This window comes from Odontesthes bonariensis, chromosome 4, assembly GCF_027942865.1.
Source record: "Odontesthes bonariensis isolate fOdoBon6 chromosome 4, fOdoBon6.hap1, whole genome shotgun sequence".
NCBI lineage: Eukaryota > Metazoa > Chordata > Actinopteri > Atheriniformes > Atherinopsidae > Odontesthes > Odontesthes bonariensis.
This window is the reverse complement of record NC_134509.1, coordinates 1,272,527-1,295,804: the sequence shown is the minus strand read 5'-3', so window position 1 is coordinate 1,295,804 and position 23,278 is coordinate 1,272,527. Positions and strand designations below refer to the sequence as shown.

Below are 23,278 nucleotides of genomic sequence, written 5' to 3'. Positions count from 1 at the left end.
GTCAAACAGATTCGATCTTTTCTCTAGAATCAGAAGCATCATGGATCCCTGTTTGGACATTAGTTCTCTTAATGGGTGACATACTGAGAGTGTCTCAGAGTAGATGTGTCTTGGTACATAGTTGAACCAAAAACTTACCTTAACTTGTATCTGACTTCATCAGGGAGCCGCGATGACTCCAGAGGACATCTTAAACACTCTGGAAGATCTGGGAGATGAGGAGTTCTGTAAATTCAAGTGGTTCCTGCAGCAGGCCGACATCCTTGGAGGCCTCCCGGCCGTCAAAAAGAGCCGACTGGAGACGGCAAACAGGTCGGACACCGTGGACCTGATGGTGCAGACCTACAGACTTCCTGGAGCTGTGGAGGTGACCAGGAAGGTGTTAGAGAGGATCAACAGGAACGACCTGCTGCAGAGTCTTTCTGCAATCAGCTCAGGACCAGAAGGTCGGTCACAGGAAGAGAAACTCATAGTCACCGACTCCTACATTAAAATAATATTAAAATTAAAATTAAATAATAAATAATAAATAATAAATAATAAATAATAAATAATAAATAATAAATAATTAATTTAATTTAATTCATTAAAATACATATTAAAATACAAATAAATAATAGATAAATAATAAAAATAATAAAAATTTAATTTAATTTATCCATCCATCCATCCATCCATCCATCTTCCGTTGGTCCGGGGATCGGGTCGCGGGGGCAGCAGCTTGAGCAAAGAGACCCAGACGTCCCTGTCCCCGGCCACTTCCTCCAGCTCTTCTGGGGGGACCCCGAGGCGTTCCCAGGCCAGCCGAGAAACATAGTCTCTCCAACGTGTCCTGGGTCTTCCCCGGGGCCTCCTCCCAGTGGGACGGGCCCGGAACACCTCACCAGGGAGGCGTCCAGGAGGCATCCTAACCAGATGCCCGAGCCACCTCATCTGACTCCTCTGGATGCGGAGGAGCAGCGGTTCTACACCGAGCCCCTCCCGGATGACCGAGCTTCTCACCCTATCTCTAAGGGAGAGTCCAGACACCCTGCGGAGGAAACTCATTTCGGCCGCTTGTATTAGCGATCTCGTTCTTTCGGTCACCACCCACAGCTCGTGAGCATAGGTGAGGGTAGGAACATAGATTGACCGGTAAATCGAGAGCTTGGCCTTCTGGCTCAGCTCCTTCTTCACCACGACGGGCCGGTGCAGAGCCCACATCACTGCAGACGCCGCACCGATCCGCCTGTCAACCTCCTGCTCCATTCGTCCCTCACTCGTGAACAAGACCCAGAGATACTTGAACTCCTCCACTTGGGGAAGGATCTCATTCCCGACCCGGAGACAGCACTCCACCCTTTTCAGGCCGTTTTCCGGCCGTTTTCCGGCCGAGAACCATGGTCTCAGATTTGGAGATGCTGATTCTCATTCCACCTGCTTCACACTCGGCTGCAAACCGCTCCAGTGAGAGCTGAAGGTCACGGCCTGACGACGCCAACAGAACCACATCGTCCGCAAAAAGCAGAGACCCGATTCTGAGGTCGCCTCAACGCCCTGGCTGCGCCTAGAAATTCTGTCCATAAAAATTATGAACAGAATCGGTGACAAAGGGCAGCCCTGACGGAGTCCAACCCTCACAGGAAACATGTCCGACCTACTGCCGGCAATGCGGACCAAACTCTGACACCGGTCATACAGGTACCGAACAGCCCAGATCAAGGAGTCCGGCACTCCATACTCCCGGAGCACCCCCCACAAGAGTCCCCGAGGGACACGGTCGAACGCCTTCTCCAAGTCCACAAAACACATGTAGACCGGTTGGGCGAACTCCCATGCACCCTCCAGGATCCTGCCGAGGGTAGAAAGCTGGTCCACTGTTCCACGGCCAGGACGAAAACCACACTGCATGGAGGCACGGAACATGGCCCATTCGGGCTCAATGTCCCCCACCTCCCCCGGGACATGGTTGAAGCTCTGCCGGAGGTGGGAGTTGAAACTCCTCCTTACAGGGGATTCCGCCAGCCGTTCCCAACAGACCCTCACAATACGTTTGGGCCTGCCAGGTCTGACCGGCTTCCTCCCCCACCAGCGGAGCCAACTCACCACCAGGTGGTGATCAGTTGACAGCTCCGCCCCTCTCTTCACCCGAGTGTCCAGGACATACGGCCGCAAGTCCGACGATACGACCACAAAGTCGATCATCGAGCTGCGGCCCAGGGTGTCCTGGTGCCAAGTGCACATATGGACCCCCTTATGCCTGAACATGGTGTTCGTTATGGACAATCCGTGACGAGCACAGAAGTCCAACAACAAAACACCACTCTGATTCAGATCCATATTAAAATACATATTAAAATAAAAATAAATAAATAATAAAAATAATAAAAATTTAATTAAATTAAATAATAAATAATAAAAATTTATTGAAATAATAAAGTTGCTCAGAGAACAGTTTACATCAGTTTAACCCACATAAACTGTCTTTCAGAGGCTGTTTGGGATGTTCAGGGGTCTTCAGAGAACAGAGGACCTTCATCCTCTCAGCCACAGGCTCCTCTTCCTCAGACTGAAGGTAAAACTACTGTATTTTCTGGTGAGTAGCAAAGAAAGCCTTAAAGAATAAAGGACGGTGGTGTGTCTAACTGAGTCTTCAGCGCCCAGCATCAGTGCCCCTGAAGTGTGCAGTTTGGAACACAGGCGATGTGTAGAGGGAGAAAAGAAGAGGACCCAGGACCGAACCTTGGGGAACCCCAGTGGTGAGCCTTCGTGGCTTCGACACAGACCCTCTCAGTGATTGGCTCTCATGGGATTTCTGATTTTGGCTTGAAATGTGTTTCCATGCTGTGTTTCCAGCTTCTAACAGGAGCTCAGTCACCTGTAACTGATGTGTTTGTTTCAGACTGAAACTTTCTTCTTTCTGTTGGAGACAGATTTAATGGTTCCAGTTCCTGAGCCGCAGCCCGTCACATTTTACCAACAGATGCTTCAGTCCAACTTCCAGGACACGTTCATGTGTGCACGGGAAGGCTGGGCGGAGGATAAACGGCGTCTGGTGGATATCTACACAGAGCTGTACATCACAGCAGGGTGCGACGTGCACATCAACACGCAGCACGAGGTCCGACAGATCGAGGGGGCGAGGAAGCCGGCAGAGCCGGAGAAAGCAGTGAGACCCAGAGACATGTTCAAACATCCTCCTGGAGAATACAGACCCGTAAAAACTGTGCTGACCAATGGAATAGCAGGAATTGGAAAAACCCTCCTGGTGCAGAAGTTTGTGTTGGACTGGGCCGAACACAGATCCAATCAGGATGTGCATCTCATCTTCCCCTTCACCTTCCGTCAGCTGAACCCTCTGCAGGGAGGAGAGTTCAGTTTGGCACAACTCATTCATGAATGCATCCCAGAAACCGTGGACATCAGAGAGGAGGCTCTGAACCACATCTTCACCGCTCTGCAGTCATCGGGAAACAGCAACTACGACAAGAGCAAATTCAAGCTGCTGTTTGTGTTGGACGGACTGGATGAGAGCCGCCTTCATCTGGACCTTCATGCTGAAGACGTCGGCTCTGTGGACGTAACGAAGCCGACTGCAGCCGGCGTGCTGCTGAGGAAGCTCATCAGCGGGAAACTGTTACGCTCCGCTCGCCTCTGGATAACCACACGACCCGCGGCGGCCAATCAGATCCCTCGAAGGTTGGTCAGCTGCGTGACGGAGGTCAGAGGGTTCACCGACCCTCAGAAGGAGGAGTACTTCAGGAAGAGGTTCAGAGACGAGGAGCAGGCCGGCAGGATCATCTCCCACATCCAGACGTCCCGAAGCCTCCACATCATGTGCCACATCCCGGTGTTCTGCTGGATCACTGCTACAGTTCTGGAGGATGTGTTGGACACCAGAGAGGGAGCAGAGCTGCCCAGCACCCTGACTGAGATGTACACAGAGTTCCTGGTGTTTCACATGGATCGGACCAAAGAGAAGTACGGCCCAGAGAGGTGCGCTCACTACATTAAATCATTAGCAAAGCTGGCTTTCCATCAGCTGGAGAAGGGCAACCTGATCTTCTACGAGAAGGACCTGAGAGAGAGCGGCATCGATTTCAGAGAAGCCTCGGTGTGCTCAGGAGTGTTCACAGAGATCTTCAGAGAAGAACGTGGAAGGAGAGAGAGAGACAAGATGTTCAGCTTCGTCCATCTGAGTGTTCAGGAGTTTCTGGCTGCTGTTCACGTGAGGATGTCACTTATTAACAGCAACAAATACGTGACGTCCTTCCCACAACTGTCACTGAAAAACCTCCGACGGCTTTTAGGGAAAAAGACCTCAACACAGATCCACAGGATTTACATTGACAAGGCCTTAGAGAGTCCAAACGGACACCTGGACATGTTCCTCCGCTTCCTCCTGGGTCTTTCCCTGCAGACCAATCAGGATAAACTAAAGGACCTGCTCAGGAAGACAGGAAGTAGCTCACAGACCAATCAGGAAACAGTCGATTACATCAAGGAGAAGATCAGTGAGAATCTGTCTGCAGAGAGAAGCATCAATCTGTTCCACTGTCTGAATGAACTGAATGATCGTTCTCTGGTGGAGCAGATCCAACAGGCCCTGAGTTCAGGAAGTCTCTCCACAGATGAACTGTCTCCTGCTCAGTGGTCAGCTCTGGTCTTCATCTTACTGTCATCAGGAAAACATCTGGATGAGTTTGACCTGAATAAATACTCTGCTTCAGAGGAGGCTCTTCTGAGGCTGCTGCCAGTGGTCAAAGCCTCCAACAAAGCTGTGTGAGTACAGAGATAGCTGCCGATACTAACTGTGTCACGTGTGAAGGGTTTTTATTAGGGCTGGGCGAGTTAACTCGTTGATTATTTAACGCCGATAAATATTTAATCACGCATTAACGCAGGTTTTATTTTTAAAAACAAAAATGTATTTTAAATTTTTTTTGGGGAGGGGCTTTTGTTAGCCTGACTACGTCATACTCACGATTCTAGTCAGAATGTGAGTCTGATACCGCTGGATAGAGTTTTGAGTATGGGGCGTGTTTCAACCGAACCAGGAGAAAAAATGCCTCTTCGCTCAATTGGATAGACCTACAACCAATCAGAGCAACGTAGTATGTGACGTAGATTAAGCGACACACACTTTTTGTAGGAAGGACGGCAAAAACATATTTTCTATCGATAAAAGCCTTTATCGCGTTCCTCTGTTCGTCTTTCAAAATGAATGCAATGTGGAGATCCTGTAGAACAGACTCGATGGCAGAATCTACACACCCTAGCTCTCCAGCGGCAGCCATGTTTGTTTCAAACGAATTCAAACCAAGCGCTCTGTAGTGACGTAGTCGATAATGTCCCTGTTGATCATCTGTCCATCATCGTATAAAGCCCGCCCTGGCAATCTGATTGGGTCGACTGTTTTGATGTCGAGCATAGAGATTTCCCAACTGAGCAGAGCCAGACCGAACTTCCCCACCAAATATTTTATGGGCGGGGCTAAGTTCGGCTGGCACCCAGGCTAGACTTTTGTGCCTTTAATGGAAAGTTCAGACAGGAAGCAGGGGGCAGAGAGAGGGGGAACAACACGCAGCACAGGGCCGTCCGATGCCGGACTCAAACTGGGGCCAGATGCAGCGAGGACTATAGCCTCTGTACATGGCCTGCTCAGCCCACCACGCTACGGACCCCCCCTGTTTCATAATTATGAGTGCGTCTCTCCCACTCTACTGCTCACTCTAAATTTGAAATTGCACCGATTCGTCAAACAAATCTCTCTCATGTCCGAAATATCTAGCCGATCTGGACAAATTTGATCACAAAACGTAGGCATTTTTGTCCTCTTTCATACAATGTCACACTCATTGACCTCTGCCACAAAGATTTATCACAAATTGCCTCTGAGCACAGAGAGTCGTCCCTCCAACTGACGATCCCTCCATTATAAATGGCTAAAATCATAAAATCAATGTGTAAAAATGATTTTAAAATTGCCATAAAAAAACGAGCCCCACTTGGTAGCCGAATGAAAATTACACCGCTGGCTTCTGCCGTCCCTTGGGGCGCTCACGGTTCAAAAATGATTCGGATACGACATTTACTTTTCGAGCTGTGACCGTTTGTTCGAGAAAGTAGGCGAAAGTCCAAAATAGTCCATTTTAAGCAGGTGATAGTCTGTGTCAGTTGGAGCTGCTCGCGTGCTGACGAGCTGTCTCCTAGCAACAAGCTTAACAGCCTGCTCTGGGCAGAGACTGCTTATGAGGGCAAAGCCAAGATGGATGCCAAAGTGTAGCCATTTTGGGCCTTGCAGATGCCTTATCCAAGTACCCACAATGCAATGGGAAAATGCATTGAAAACCACTTAACGAGGCCAATTTGAAAATGCCATTAAAGCTGTATTTTATACAGGACCTTGATAAAAAATGACATAACTGTGTTCATCATACCTGTCTTAGCAATTGTGGGCCTCGCACTGGCCCAAAATTCAATGGGAAAATCGATTGAAAAGCACTTAACAAACCAAAACTGCCAAAAACTGCCTTGTTTTGGAGGCCTCATTACTCAGCCATACGGCATCACAGAGACTAAATTCAAAGTTTATATGTGACAGGAGACTCTCAACTTCAACTTAACTAAACGTTTTTTTATAGGGCGGGCAGTAGATTGGCACCCATCAAAATTTCTTCAGAAATTTTCTAGTTTATTTTATTATTGTAAAAGTCTGTTGCTCACAGGCTTTTATTTTGTAAAAGTCTGCTGCTCACAGGCTTTTATTTTGTAAAAGTCTGTTGCTCACAGGCTTTTATTTTGTAAAAGTCTGCTGCTCACAGGCTTTTATTTTGTAAAAGTCTGCTGCTGTCTGCTGTGGAACAGGAAAAGAAAGTAATCGGCGGATCCACCAAACATGGAGAAGGGTACGGAACTTTTACTCGGCCATTTTCATGTTAAAGTTCTTCCAGACGGCGGAGTCGACAGAACCAAAGTCATCTGTAAACTCTGCCAAGTTGAATTGTCTTCTCAGCGTAGTAGTTCCAGTCTAAAATATCACTTAAAGGCAAAACACACAACTGATAGCAGCAAGTCATTCAAGGAAACAGACAGTGGAGCGAGGCTTCTACATAAAAACTACAGAAAGATGCTGATGTTAAAAGTGTGTTTGCACAACAAATGTTATGGCACTTTCATTCATATGGCAGCACATTTAAAATAAAGCTAAATGCTAAAAGCTATACACTACTTTTGGATTCATTTTGGGATTCTGCGTACAAATGTGATTAATCGTGATTAATCAGGGAAATCATGTGATTAATTAGATTAAACATTTTAATCGCCGCCCAGCCCTAGTTTTTATCGATTAGTGCAGCTCTCAGTTAATATTCTTACATTTTAATCATAAAATTCATACGTTTGTTGGTGTATATGATATTCTCATAACAGCATTACTAATTTAATCTCCATCTTTCTTTCAGGTTGAGCGGCTGTGACCTCTCAGAGAAAAGCTGTGAGGCTCTGTCTTCACTTCTGGTCTCTGAGTCGTCTGCTTTGACAGAACTGGACCTGAGTAACAACAACCTGCAGGATGCAGGAGTGGAGCTGCTGCCTGCTGCGCTGAAGAGTCCAAACTGTAACCTGGAGACTCTGAGGTCAGGTCACTTCATGGTTTATGTTGCAACCCCAACATGCATTGCTGTTGTGTTTGAGGGGAAGGCAATGCAACTTTCTTCCTTTCTTTTTTAGAAAGCTAAGATCCAAACAGCTTCTTCAGTTCTTACTGGTGGTGACTTCCACACAAAGCAGCACGAGGGAAGTTTGCAAACCTTAAAATGATGTGCTTCTCACTTGTTTTAAAGTACATTAACTTTTCTTTTTATAAACCCGAGCTTTAAACTGCCCTAGACTGCGAAACCCAGGTTCAGGACTTTGGTTTCCAGCCCCACACCAGGGGAATTACATATTTGTTGGCAACAAATTCATGAGTACGGCCACATCTGGAGGAGATTTTTCTGTTTGACAGTGTTATTTCATCTCACAAACTGTAGGGGGAGCCAAAGAACACACAATTAACCATATCTCTGGTCAGGGGCGGACTGGGGTAAAAAAGTGGCCCAGGAATTTACTACCTGACTGGCCCACTCAGGGGCGGCAGATGATGGTGGCGAATACTGTAGACCAGGGCCAGATTTTAAAACCGAGACCTTAACCCTTTGTGTGGTCTTAACATTGTGTTTACTCCCTTTGTCCTACAGGTCAGAAATGAGCCGCCCTACCAAAGCCCCAAAATAAAGCAACTTAATTGAATTTTAAATCCAAAATCTATTTAGTATGATGAAACCACCTGTTATTTATCTATTCAACTCAATTCATTTTTTATCATGTATTTTTGGTTACACAATACAAAAAGACAATCACCAGTTTTCAGGATTACACTTTTCTTTTTTTTTTTTGGTCAGTTGGACCAACAGTTTTCTTGTTTTCTCAGTTTTCTTTTACATAATAAAGGTTTATTATTGCTATTATATAAATGTGAAGTAATTACTTCTGAATTAATTATATTGAAAGGGAAAAAAACAGTGAACTTTTTTCTGGTGTTTAAATGTTTTTATAATTCACGGGTCAAAAATGACCCATAAGACAATCTTTGTGCCCTAGTGGTGTACAGCCCACATGGAAACATAAACAAAAATAAAGTGTGACTTTTTCTAATGATGGGGTCCCTTTAGGAAAAGTCAGAACATTTCAAGTTGGAAAAAGATAGTTTAAGGTATTTTTTCTGCAGCTAAACATGGTGGTGGCTCACTTTGGACCCGCAGGACAACAGGAGGGTTAAACTTTGACATCCATCTTCACGAGTTACACCATCATTCGCCCTTTTGATACTTATCACCACTGAATCTCATATGTTGGCCAGGAAGGTTAACAACTTGCAGGTTACAGACGACCCGCAGATGGTTGAGTTCACATTTGTGACTCCATTGGCTCACTGGAATAAGCCCACAGGTTCATATGCCTGAAGCTCCCTGCCAGCCAGTTGGAGGAGAGGTGGAACAAAAGAAGTCCAGTTGCCTTCCCTTCAAACACTGAGGATGACCATGGCTGTGTTCGAAACCGCATACTACATACTACATACTGCATACTACATATTACATATTACATACTCATCGATCAGACAGTTTGCAGAGTGTTTACCCACAATGCATTGCGCTCCTGCCCGAGCCGAAATCAGCCGGCCTGAAGCTGATTTCCCTTAAGCTCTAAACTCTGTAAACTTTAGCAACATTTGAAACATTTTCAGGTGAGAAAGTAGTCGTTTAGATCCCCAACGTGTTGAAAACCTGACAAAATACCGGCTGTTTACAGTTTTGTTCCCACGAATTCGGCCGTTGCCTTTTATCATAGGGAAAGCCATTACGATACAATTGGTGCTTTTGTTTTGAAAACAGGAAGTGAACCTACCCTCGTTGTAGCTAGCTTGAAACTGCCGTTTTGACAGGAAATGACGATCGGCGACGTCACGTTACGTTGCATCTTGGGTAGTTTGAGTATGAGTAGTAACCTCATGATGCATACCCAACATTTAGGAGAATCTAGTATGCATCCGGGAACTTCTGCTTACTCAAACTCGCATACTAACTCAGAAAGTTAGTATGCATCCGGGTACTTAAAAAAAGTTAAAGTTAGTAGGAGAGCAACAGACTTTTACAAAATAAAAGCCTGTGAGCGACAGACTTTTACAATAATAAAATAACTAATAAAACCTGCTTTAATGCGCGATAAAATATTAATCGGTGTTAAATAATTGACGAGTTAACACGATAATAACGAGTTAACTCGCCCAGCCCTAATACTTTGCTGTGCTTATCATTGTCTACCCTCCAGACTGAGCGGCTGTAACCTCTCACAGGGAAGCTGTGCAGCTCTGTCCTCAGCTCTCAGCTCCCAGTCCTCCAGCCTGACAGAACTGGACCTGAGTAACAACGACCTGCAGGATTCAGGAGTGAAGCAGCTGTCTGATGGACTGAAGAGTCCAAACTGTGAGCTGGAAGCTCTCAGGTCAGGATTCACAATCACTTTTATTCTGTGACTTGGGTTTTTGTAAAATGAGGAGCTCACAGCCTCTTTATTTTTCATCCCATATTAAGTTTCATTCGTGTTTTATTCTAATACACTGGAAAAAATGCCCCTCCAAAAATAAGTAAAAAAACAACAAATAAAAGACGTTTTTGCTTGAAATAAGCAAAAAAAATCTGCCAATGGAACTAGTGAAAATCGGCTTGTCAAGATTTCTTGAAATAAGATGTGATATTTGGGACTTTTGAGATAAAAGTGATCTTGAAATTAGCTTAAAAACCTCTTCAAATGTCAAAAAAGCTTGTTTCATATGAAATGTGACTCAAAACAATTTGTTTTCAAGACTTTTTCACTTAACAAGATATTCCAGATGTATTGTGTTAAAACAAGTCCCTATATCTGGAAAAAATCTAAATCTTACCAAGTATATTTGTGTCATTGAGTATCTCATTACACTTAATATAAGACACAACTGCCTAACAAGCACCATTTCAGCCAGATATAGGGACTTGTTTGAAGACAACACATCTGGAATATCTTGTTAAATGAAAAAGTCTTGAAAACAAATTGTTTTGAGTCACATTTCACACGAAACAAGCATTTTTTTTCATTTGAAGAGGTTTTTAAGCTAATTTCAAGATCACTTTTAACTCAAAAGTCCTACACTGTAAAAAAAAAATGCCCCTCCAAAAATAAGTAAAAAAACAACAAATAAAAGACGTTTTTGCTTGAAATAAGCAAAAAAATCTGCCAATGGAACTAGTGAAAATCGGCTTGTCCAGATTTCTTGAAATAAAATGTGATATTTAGGACTTTTGAGATAAAAGTGATCTTGAAATTAGCTTAAAAACCTCTTCAAATGAAAAAAAAAGCTTGTTTCATATGATATGTGACTCAAAAAAATTTGTTTTCAAGACTTTTTCATTTAACAAGATATTCCAGATGTATTGTCTTCAAACAAGTCCCTATATCTGGCTGAAATGGTACTTGTTAGGCAGTTGTGTCTGATATTAAGTGTAATGAGATACTCAATGAGACAGATATACTTGGTAAGATTTAATTTTTTTCCAGTGTAATTGACAATAATTATTTCACTTTCACTCCTCTGTCAGGCTGAATCAAACTGGTCTCACAGAAAGCTGCTGTAAGGAATTCTCCTCAGCTCTCAGCTCCCAGTCCTCCAGCCTGACAGAACTGGACCTGAGTAACAACGACCTGCAGGATTCAGGAGTGAAGCAGCTGTCTGATGGACTGAAGAGTCCAAACTGTAAACTGGAAGCTCTCAGGTACGTGACATTTAAGGCTCAGGAAGTTTGTTGATATTCAGCATATTGTACCAGATAAAAGCTTGGACACACACACTCATACTTGTTAAAATGTGTTAGTCTGTTGGACAGAGAACAAAGTCTGGCACATTTCTGATTGTGAATGTGAGGTAGAGCGAAGGATGCAGCTCACATCATGTGAGCATGTGAGTCACATGTTTCTTTGCAGTAATTACAAAGCTAATCTGGAACCAGCAACTAAAGTCAATTTCGCCAGTTTATGCTAGCTTAGATCATGTTAGGTGCTACAGTCCCATTAAAGCTTTGCTGGTCTACAGAAACTGATGATGTTAACTGCTGTGGGCAGAATACCGGTTAGGGTTGGGGTTGGGGTTAGTGTTAGGGTTTAGGGGCTCTGAGACTGAAGTTCTGCTTTCAGAGATCCAGAAAGAACAACTTTAGGGGCTCTGAGACTGAAGTTCTGCTTTCAGAGCCTGCTGATGGTTTACAAATCCCAGAACGGTTTAGGCCCAAAATACATCTGTGATCTGTTCAGAGAATATAAAGCCAGCAGAGCTCTTAGATCCAAGGACTCAGGTCAGCTGGTCCAGTCCAGAGTCCAGACTAAACATGGAGAAGCAGCATTTAGCTGTTATGCTGCAAACAAGTGGAACAAACTGCCAGTGGAGATTAAACTTTCACCAAATGGAGACATTTTTAAATCCAGGTTAAAGACATTTCTGTTCTCATGTGTCTATGCATGAAATCTGCACGATATCTTTGAACTTATCTGGACTGTTGCTTGTTTTTAAATTCACTTAAATGATTTTATTTGTTTCTCTTTATATTATTTTATGTATTTTTAATGCTTCTTGCACTCCCTGCTGCAATGCTTTTATTTTATGTAAAGCACATTGAACTGTTTGTACATGAAATGTGCTATATAAATAAATTTGATTTGATTTGATTTGATTCAGAGATCCAGAAAGAACAACTTTAGGGGCTCTGAGACTGAAGTTCTGCTTTCAGAGATCCAGAAAGGAAAATCTGTCATTTTTAGCAGCGTCAGCAGTGGAATTACGGGACCTGCTAAAGCCAGGAAATGGGAAGTTATTACAAGTGCTGTTTATTCCGTGTCACCTGTAGTTCGTATTGTAAAATGTAAATGTATTTTATTTTTACAGCCCTTTACAAACAATCATTACGGTGTACCAAAGTGCTTTACAGCAGGTAATAAATAAAGAGAAGAAGAAGTAAAAACAAATAAAAACAATAAAAGAACAGTGAAAGCAATAAAATACAACAAAACCGAATAAGATAAAAGTCTCGTCATAGTACTGGGTATTAGGATAAAAGTCTTATTTGCGACGGATCTGGTGTTGGTAAGAGCCAATGCGAACGAAACCATAGATGCCATAGGTCAGAGGGTACAGACGCCAAAACAGGTGGCGGTGGCTTTGTCTGATCGTTGTCCTGGATCGGTATCATGTCCACAGAATCTCAGATTTTCAAGAGACTCAGGTGATCGTACACCAGTAGTGATGAAAACGATAAAAACGTGACAATACACAAAAAAAGGTAGCAGAGGTAGACGGGCGGCCACTCACAACGGCGCCATCTTCTAGAATCCTCACCGAAATTATCACCAAAATAAAGAAGAAATGGTTTGATATGAAAATGGCTTTAAAAAAAAAACGTCTCACCATGGCCAGCCGCTCGATGACTGCAACTAAAGTTGTGCAATCAGTTGCTGCCTCATCATGATGGCACTTTGATGGGGGGTCCATGAGGGGGGTCTTCTGGCACCTTCTGGTCTGCCTGGGCTGGTTCAGGTGGAGACCCTCGTTCATGGCAATATTGTGCAAATCTGGCGTGCCTTCTCTGGGCTATAGAGCAGTTTGCCCCCCCGCTGTATGGAGACACCCCCACCTGGCCTTCAGCTCACGGGTGCCTTGATGCGTATTTGTGTGCAGTCTGTTGCTCCGGTTATGTTTGGCAGTCCAGCCATGGCATGAAAGTCCCTCTTAATGTGTACTTGTTGGACAGCGGTGTATGGGAATCTGATGTACCATGGGTGATAAACTGATGAGAGCAGCAGCACAGTCCTTGGCAATCTAAATCAGGATGTCAGCCATTCATCGGTCTCGGAACACACGCTCTCTTCCAAGAGCCTGACGCGCTAAGGCATCCAAAAGCAGCAAGTCAGCCGCTGGTTACGCTTCCCATTGACCTTGTTATATACAGAGTCAGATTAACCTTCAGTTAGTGCATAATTTAAGTCAAACAGAATAATGTCAGCATCATTATGGAGTATAATACTAATAATACTTCCTGTTTTACTTGTTTCAACATAAAAGCACGTATTTCAAAATAAATTTAAAAAAAAACTCCTGCATTTACAGCCAAGTTGAATTGTCTTCTCAGCGTAGTAGTTCCAGTCTAAAATATCACTTAAAGGCAAAACACACAACTGATAGCAGCAAGTCATTCAAGGAAACAGACAGTGGAGCGAGGCTTCTACATAAAAACTACAGAAAGATGCTGATGTTAAAAGTGTGTTTGCACAACAAATGTTATGGCACTTTCATTCATATGGCAGCACATTTAAAATAAAGCTAAATGCTAAAAGCTATACGCTACTTTTGGATTCATTTTTGGATTCTGCGTACAAATGCGATTAATCGTGATTAATCAGGGAAATCATGTGATTAATTAGATTAAACATTTGAATCGTTGCACAGTCCTAATTTATTTATATTTGCTTCAAAGTAATTAAATATAAAATCCATTAGTCAAGCAAACTTGATTGGAACAACAGCGGACTATTTTAGGAAACTCCTACGACAGGTCTGTTCGTACCTGAAAGAAAACGTAAAATACGAAAAGATTGGTGAACGCACAAATTCTCTTAAATCACTCGTACGCACGACTTAAGAACAAATCTGTGCGTACGAACGGTTGTTGCATGAGGCCCGATGTTCCTCTCAAGAAGCACAACTAAACTTGAAAGATGACTTAAGAATACACGCAGCGACTGACCGACAAAAATAAATAAATGGATAATAATATAAAATAGAATATAAAATAGAATATAAAATATAAAATATATAATATATTTTTTATAAATAAAAAAATTTTAAATAACTGATGCCAGTTATTAGCTGAGAGTTTGATAAGGGGATGAGCCGCAGGTAGATCAGCTCGCAGCAGACAGTTGAACCCAAACAAATTAAAAAATAAGAAGAACCCTTGAATTACTGCAGATTAGCTTAAACAATTGACTGCAGCTGTATATTTCTGTGTGTCTGCAGCCTGTCGGGCTGTATGATCACAGAGGAAGGCTGTGCTTCTCTGGCTGAAGCTGTGACCTCCAACCCCTCCCATCTGAGAGAGCTGGACCTGAGCTACAACCATCCAGGAGACTCAGGAGGGAAGCTGCTTTCCACCAGACTGGATACTCTCAGGTCTGTGTTACAGCTCGGACATTCGGTGCCTTCAGTTCACTTCCTGCTGTCCTCTAATATCAGATAATTTCCTGTTATTCATCATTAAGTATGAAGAAAAAATGCAAAACAATCAGAGGGTTTGAAATAGGGCTGGGCGAGTTAACTTATTTTTATCGCTTTAGCGCATTAACGTATGTTTTATTTATTTATTTAAAAAAATAAATAAATAAAAAAAATAAAAAACATTTCCGAGGGCTTGTGTGCCTTTAATGGAAAGTTCAGACAGGAAGAGAGAGGGGGAACAACACGCAGCACAGGGCCGTCTGCTGCGGGACTCGAACCGGGGCCAAATGCAGCGAGGACTATAGCCTCTGTACATGGGGCGCCTGCTCAGCCCACTACACCACAGACCACCTGTTTTATTATTTATTTTATGAATGTACAAGTCTGTCGCTCACAGGCTTTTATTTAGTAAAGGTCTGTTGCTCACAGGCTTTTATTTTGTAAAAGTCTGTGGCTCACAGGCTTTTATTCTGTAAAAGTCTGTTGCTCACAGGCTTTTATTTTGTAAAAGTCTGTTGCTCACAGGCTTTTATTCTGTAAAAGTATGTTGCTCACAGGCTTTTATTCTGTAAAAGTCTGTTGCTCACAGGCTTTTATTTTGTAAAAGTCTGTTGCTCACAGGCTTTTATTCTGTAAAAATCTGTTGCTCACAGGCTTTTATTTTGTAAAAGTATGTTGCTCACAGGCTTTTATTTTGTAAAAGTCTGTTGCTCACAGGCTTTTATTCTGTAAAAGTCTGTTGCTCACAGGCTTTTATTTTGTAAAAGTATGTTGCTCACAGGCTTTTATTCTGTAAAAGTCTGTTGCTCACAGGCTTTTATTTTGTAAAAGTCTGTTGCTCACAGGCTTTTATTTTGTAAAAGTCTGATGCTCACAGGCTTTTATTCTGTAAAAGTCTGTTGCTCACAGGCTTTTATTCTGTAAAAGTCTGTTGCTCACAGGCTTTTATTTTGTAAAAGTCTGTTGCTCACAGGCTTTTATTTTGTAAAAGTCTGATGCTCACAGGCTTTTATTCTGTAAAAGTCTGTTGCTCACAGGCTTTTATTTTGTAAAAGTCTGTTGCTCACAGGCTTTTATTTTGTAAAAGTCTGTTGCTCACAGGCTTTTATTTTGTAAAAGTCTGTTGCTCACAGGCTTTTATTTTGTAAAAGTCTGATGCTCACAGGCTTTTATTCTGTAAAAGTCTGTTGCTCACAGGCTTTTATTTTGTAAAAGTATGTTGCTCACAGGCTTTTATTTTGTAAAAGTCTGCTGCTCACAGGCTTTTATTCTGTAAAAGTCTGCTGCTGTCTGCTGTGGAACAGGAAAAGAAAGTAATCGGCGGATCCACCAAACATGGAGAAGGGTACGGAACTTTTACTCGGCCATTTTCATGTTAAAGTTCTTCCAGACGGCGGAGTCGACAGAACCAAAGTCATCTGTAAACTCTGCCAAGTTGAATTGTCTTCTCAGCGTAGTAGTTCCAGTCTAAAATATCACTTAAAGGCAAAACACACAACTGATAGCAGCAAGTCATTCAAGGAAACAGACAGTGGAGCGAGGCTTCTACATAAAAACTACAGAAAGATGCTGATGTTAAAAGTGTGTTTGCACAACAAATGTTATGGCACTTTCATTCATATGGCAGCACATTTAAAATAAAGCTAAATGCTAAAAGCTATACGCTACTTTTGGATTCATTTTTGGATTCTGCGTACAAATGCGATTAATCGTGAAGCTTCCGGAGGATCACTCAGACTTCCTTTGTTTTCCAGGCTGGAACATGGTGGAGAGCAGAGGCTGAAACCCGGTCTGAAGAAGTGTGAGTAGAAACCAGCCACCATGTGTTAAAGTTGCGTTCTTTAATGGAGTATTTAATAACCAAACCGTCAGCCTGTTAGCCTGGGTGCTAACCTTCCTGCATGTACCCCTCAGATTTCTGTGAGCTCACTCTGGACCCGAACACAGTGCCCAGAAACCTGAAGCTCTCAGACAACAACAAGAAGGTGACGGTGGTCAGAGAGCAGCAGGTGTATCCCGATCATCCCGACAGGTTCCACTTCGGTCAGCTGCTGTGTTCAGAGCCTCTGATTGGTCGCTGTTACTGGGAGGTCGAGTGGAGGGGAGTGGTTCATATCGCCGTGGGTTACAGAGGAATCAGCAGGAGAGGAGGCAGAAAGGAGTGCTTGTTTGGGAGGAACGAGCAGTCGTGGAGTCTGAGCTGCTCTGATAGAGGTTACTCTGTTGTCCAGCACAAGAAAGAAACCGTCCTCCTCTCCTCCTCCTCCCCCTGCAACAGAGCAGCAGTGTATGTGGACCGGCCGGCCGGCACTCTGTCCTTCTACAGAGTCTCCTCCGACTCTCTGATCCACCTCCACACCTTCAGCACCACATTCACCGAAGAACCTCTGCATCCTGGGTTTGGGTTCTTGTTCGGTGGGTCCGAGTCCTCAGCTTCTTTGTGTTCCCTGGAGGACAAAGAATCTTCTCCTGTATAGAGCAACACTGTGAAGTTACCTGTCATGAACATGGGGTTTGGTTTTTAGTTTTTAGTTTAGTGTTTTATCATGTTTTAGTTTCTCATGCTTTGGTGTTTAGTCTTTAGTTTTCTAGTCCATGGCTGTGTTCGAAACCGCATACTACATACTACATACTACATACCGCATACCGCATACTACATACTCCATACTCCATACTACATACTCCATACTACATACTCCATACTCCATACTACATACTACATACCACATACCGCATACTACATACTACATACTCCATACTCCATACTACATACTACATACTCCATACTACATACTACATACTACATACTACATACTACATACCACATACCGCATACTACATACTACATACTGCATACTACATACTACATACTACATACCACATACCGCATACCACATACTACATACTTCCATACTACATACCGCATACTACATACTCCATACTACATACTACATACTCCATACTACATACTACATACCACATACCGCATACTACATACTACATACTCCATACTACATACTGCATACTACATACTACATACTCCATACTCCATACTACATACTACATACCACATACCGCATACTACATACTACATACTACATACTGCATACTACATACTCCATACTACATACTTCATACTACATACTACATACCGCATACCGCATACTACATACTTCCATACTACATACTCCATACTACATACTACATACTACATACCACATACCGCATACTACATACTACATACTACATACTGCATACTACATACTCCATACTACATACTGCATACTACATACTACATACTCCATACTCCATACTACATACTCCATACTACATACTCCATACTACATACTACATACTCCATACTACATACTACATACCACATACTACATACTACATACCACATACTACATACTACATACTCCATACTACATACTCCATACTACATACTACATACCACATACCGCATACTACATACTACATACTACATACTGCATACTACATACTCCATACTACATACTGCATACTACATACTACATACTCCATACTCCATACTACATACTCCATACTACATACTACATACTCCATACTACATACTACATACTCCATACTACATACCACATACCGCATACTACATACTACATACTACATACCACATACCGCATACTACATACTACATACTGCATACTACATACTACATACCGCATACTCCATACTACATACTGCATACTACATACTACATACTCCATACTCCATACTACATACTCCATACTACATACTACATACCACATACCGCATACTACATACTACATACTACATACTGCATACTACATACTCCATACTACATACTGCATACTACATACTCCATACTCCATACTACATACTCCATACTACATACTACATACTCCATACTACATACTACATACTCCATACTACATACCACATACCGCATACTACATACTACATACTACATACCACATACCGCATACTACATACTACATACTGCATACTACATACTACATACCGCATACTACATACTACATACTACATACCACATACCGCATACTACATACTACATACTGCATACTACATACTACATACTGCATACTACATACTACATACTACATACCACATACTACATACTCCATACTACATACTACATACTCCATACTACATACTACATACCACATACCGCATACTACATACTACATACTACATACTACATACCACATACCGCATACTACATACTACATACTTCCATACTACATACTGCATACTACATACTACATACTACATACCACATACCGCATACTACATACTACATACTTCCATACTACATACTACATACTTCCATACTACATACTACATACTGCACACTACATACTACATACTACATACTACATACTTCCATAATACATGCTACATACTACAGTGCACAGTGAAAATGAGTACACCCCTGTTGAAAAGTAACATTTTGAACAATATTTTAATACACACACAAGTTATTCCCAAAACGTGCATAGAGTAAGTTTAATACAACATCTGTTCAGCTTACAACAGAAAAGAAAGGTCAATAATATAACTTAAATGACATATTTGTCCATTTTTGTGAAATTATGCTGGTGCAAAAGTGAGTACACCCCTATGTTAAACTCCCTGAGAATGGGCCGTGTTGGCCCGAAATGTCATGAAATGAAAAGGCATTAAAAGGGAGGTCATCGTTGTGCGTTTCATCCTTGCCTTACATTGAAATTTTACATTTTGAGTCTGCACCAGGCTAAAAGAGACGTGTGTGAGATTTGACTGAAATCCTATGGAGAGTATCATGATCTGCTTCAGTAGTCACAGTACATGTTGACAAGCATGTTTCTTTTGGTGAAATTCAGCTTCCTACTGTTGATGGCATCCATACAGCCCCAAACCATGTCACTCCCACTACTATGCTTGACTTTAAGCATGGGGCACTTTTCTTTGTACAAATCACTTTTTACCACCACACAGGCTTGACACCATCGAAAGCAAATTTGTTCATCTTGGTGTCATCAGATCACAGGACATGGTTCCAGCAATCCATATCCTTAGTTTGTTTGTCTCTGATGAGACAATGATGTCATTGCATCCAAGCCTGACAAGTTTGGAATCAACAGGCTCTTCAACGAAAAACAACTCCGCTTGGCACCATCAACATAAATCGTCAGGAGCTACCAGCAACTGTAAAGGAAACCTAGGGGCGCCAGTTGTACTGCACCCAGGTGTTCACATCTGGAAGGGCCTTGCTGATGGTGTTTGTCTGTTTGTCTTCTGAGCACTATTCATCAGATCGGTGCAATCTGTTGGTTTCCTTAGCTAGGAAATTGTTTTTGAATTGGCTCTATATGAATGAATTGGATTATTTAGAAAATAATTATGATTACAATGAATTGAATTCCAAGTGGCTTGAATTGGACTTTATTATTTAAGCGCCTTGAGATGACATTTGTTGTATTTGGCGCTATATAAATAAAAATGAATTTAATTTAATTGAAAAGTGGAAATTGTGGACACCCAAAAACAAAAAACAAACACTGTTGTGGATTAAAACCATTTCAAATGCGGCGTTGATATCATGGACCAGAAATTACGCATTTTTTTCCAAGATGAAATTGTGTTTTTTTGGGGCACTAATTCCAGTCCTCTGTTCCTCTGACATTGTGAAAATTAATTTAAATTGGGGAGTAACCCACAACCAAATTACCATTCATGAAGGATTTAGTATGTCCCTTCCTAAAATGACAGACCATTATTAACCCCTTAACGGCTGAATTTATATAGCTGTATATAAAAAAAATTGTTTTGTGTGTGTTTTAGCCTTTAAGTAGATGGTAAATAATGCTGAGAACAAAAAATAAATAGAAATTTTGGTATGTTGCTTATTTGCAACACCAGGCATAATCATCAATACTAAGATAACAACAACACAGTAATATATCAGTGAAAAAACAATGTTTTTTTATTCACCCTTTTTTTTTTTACATATTTATTTATATAAAGGTTCCTAGGTCCGTAGTGAATATGGACTAACCAGCATTGGGGGAATAAAGATGCTATCTCAGCTGGTTGATTGAGTCAAACGGTTTGTAGCATATATGCAACAATAGGCGTTAAGGGGTTAAAATAAGTGTTGTTATGACAAATGGAAAGCATTTCTCAGATCAATTGACAAAATAAGGTGAATGTGTACATCTGTTTGTTGGCTAAATAAGCCCCTAAAGTTGTTCTTTGTTGTTCACAGGGGAGAGGAAGCACAGCCTTATTTCGTATTAGTTTGGGCGTGGAGTATGTAAATCTACTATCCTCGTGGACTTAAATGCGCACGGGTGGCATTCATCATTTACGCAGGTCGTTTACACACTTTTTCCCAAGTTCAGAAATTTAGAATAAAAACACGAAAATGTTCTTGCATGAGGCCCGTTTGAACCTTACGACCAACCGAGAGAATTAACATAATTTCCAGAGAGAAACCCAGAAGAGAATAGGAAGGTTAAAGGAAAGAAGGCAAGAGCACAGAGGATGAACAGAGTCGCCTCCGGCCGGATTCAGTCGACTTTGACGAGTTTATCTCTGCGGGCTGGATGTCAAAGCGTCTGTTTGTATCCTGTTCATCCAGAGAGACCTCTGCCCCATGTGCCAGCTCCAGTAAGAGCACATTTCATTTCACTGGGATTATGCAATGCCTCCAAAGGACAGATGTGTTCTGAAGCAAATGAAGATGCAGCAAAAACAAAAGAACCACATTTTGAATAACATTTAGGACTCTGACCATCCAGCTCAGGGTCAGAGGAGGGCTGTACCATCCTGCTCAGTCACAGGAGGGCTGTACCATCCTGCTCAGAGTCACAGGAGGGCTGTACCATCCAGCTCAGTCACAGGAGGGCTGTACCATCCTGCTCAGTCACAGGAGGGCTGTACCATCCAGATCAGGGTCAGAGGAGGGCTGTACCATCCTGCTCAGAGTCAGAGGAGGGCTGTACCATCCAGCTCAGGGTCACAGGAGGGCTGTACCATCCTGCTCAGAGTCACAGGAGGGCTGTACCATCCTGCTCAGAGTCACAGGAGGGCTGTACCATCCTGCTCAGAGTCACAGGAGGGCTGTACCATCCTGCTCAGTCACAGGAGGGCTGTACCATCCTGCTCAGAGTCACAGGAGGGCTGTACCATCCAGATCAGGGTCAGAGGAGGGCTGTACCATCCTGCTCAGAGTCAGAGGAGGGCTGTACCATCCAGCTCAGGGTCACAGGAGGGCTGTACCATCCAGCTCAGAGTCACAGGAGGGCTGTACCATCCAGCTCAGGGTCACAGGAGGGCTGTACCATCCAGCTCAGAGTCACAGGAGGGCTGTACCATCCAGCTCAGAGTCACAGGAGGGCTGTACCATCCAGCTCAGAGTCACAGGAGGGCTGTACCATCCAGCTCAGGGTCACAGGAGGGCTGTACCATCCAGCTCAGGGTCAGAGGAGGGCTGTACCATCCAGCTCAGGGTCACAGGAGGGCTGTACCATCCAGCTCAGGGTCACAGGAGGGCTGTACCATCCAGCTCAGAGTCACAGGAGGGCTGTACCATCCAGCTCAGAGTCACAGGAGGGCTGTACCATCCAGCTCAGAGTCACAGGAGGGCTGTACCATCCAGCTCAGGGTCAGAGGAGGGCTGTACCATCCAGCGCAGGGTCAGAGGAGGGCTGTTCCATCCAGCTCAGAGTCACAGGAGGGCTGTACCATCCAGCTCAGAGTCACAGGAGGGCTGTACCATCCAGCTCAGGGTCACAGGAGGGCTGTACCATCCAGCTCAGAGTCACAGGAGGGCTGTACCATCCAGCTCAGGGTCACAGGAGGGCTGAACCATCCAGCTCAGGGTCACAGGAGGGCTGTACCATCCAGCTCAGGGTCACAGGAGGGCTGTACCATCCAGCTCAGAGTCACAGGAGGGCTGTACCATCCAGCTCAGAGTCAGAGGAGGGCTGTACCATCCAGCTCAGAGTCAGAGGAGGGCTGTACCATCCAGCTCAGAGTCACAGGAGGGCTGTACCATCCAGCTCAGAGTCACAGGAGGGCTGTACCATCCAGCTCAGGGTCACAGGAGGGCTGAACCATCCAGCTCAGGGTCACAGGAGGGCTGTACCATCCAGCTCAGGGTCACAGGAGGGCTGTACCATCCAGCTCAGAGTCACAGGAGGGCTGTACCATCCAGCTCAGAGTCAGAGGAGGGCTGTACCATCCAGCTCAGAGTCAGAGGAGGGCTGTACCATCCAGCTCAGAGTCACAGGAGGGCTGTACCATCCAGCTCAGGGTCACAGGAGGGCTGTACCATCCAGCTCATGGTCACAGGAGGGCTGTACCATCCAGCTCAGAGTCAGAGGAGGGCTGTACCATGGGTACAGGGTTCTGAGGGTTCTGAGGGTTCTGAGGGTTCTGTGGGTTCTGTGGGTTCTG

At 43.4% G+C, this 23,278-nt stretch overlaps 1 protein-coding gene across 1 annotated transcript; it reads left to right on the top strand.

Annotated features, from left to right (window-relative positions):
• The first annotated feature begins 168 nt into the window (after window positions 1-168).
• Window positions 169-17,511, top strand: LOC142378202 (NLR family CARD domain-containing protein 3-like). Its single transcript, XM_075462461.1, has 8 exons — window positions 169-446; window positions 2,471-2,554; window positions 2,913-4,761; window positions 9,850-10,023; window positions 11,154-11,327; window positions 14,618-14,770; window positions 16,570-16,616; window positions 16,730-17,511. Exons 1-8 carry the CDS (start codon window positions 173-175, stop codon window positions 17,290-17,292), a joined length of 3,318 nt encoding a protein of 1,105 aa, XP_075318576.1. The 5' UTR covers window positions 169-172; the 3' UTR covers window positions 17,293-17,511.
• The last annotated feature ends 5,767 nt before the right edge of the window (window positions 17,512-23,278 follow it).

Excerpts from the sequence above, each read along its gene's own strand:
- LOC142378202 (XM_075462461.1), top strand. The coding sequence starts at position 173 with ATGACTCCAGAGGACATCTTAAACACTCTGGAAGATCTGGGAGATGAG. Across the intron at positions 2,555-2,912 it reads TCCTCTTCCTCAGACTGAAG|ATTTAATGGTTCCAGTTCCT; the intron begins GTAAAACTACTG and ends TGTTGGAGACAG. Across the intron at positions 16,617-16,729 it reads GAAACCCGGTCTGAAGAAGT|ATTTCTGTGAGCTCACTCTG; the intron begins GTGAGTAGAAAC and ends TGTACCCCTCAG.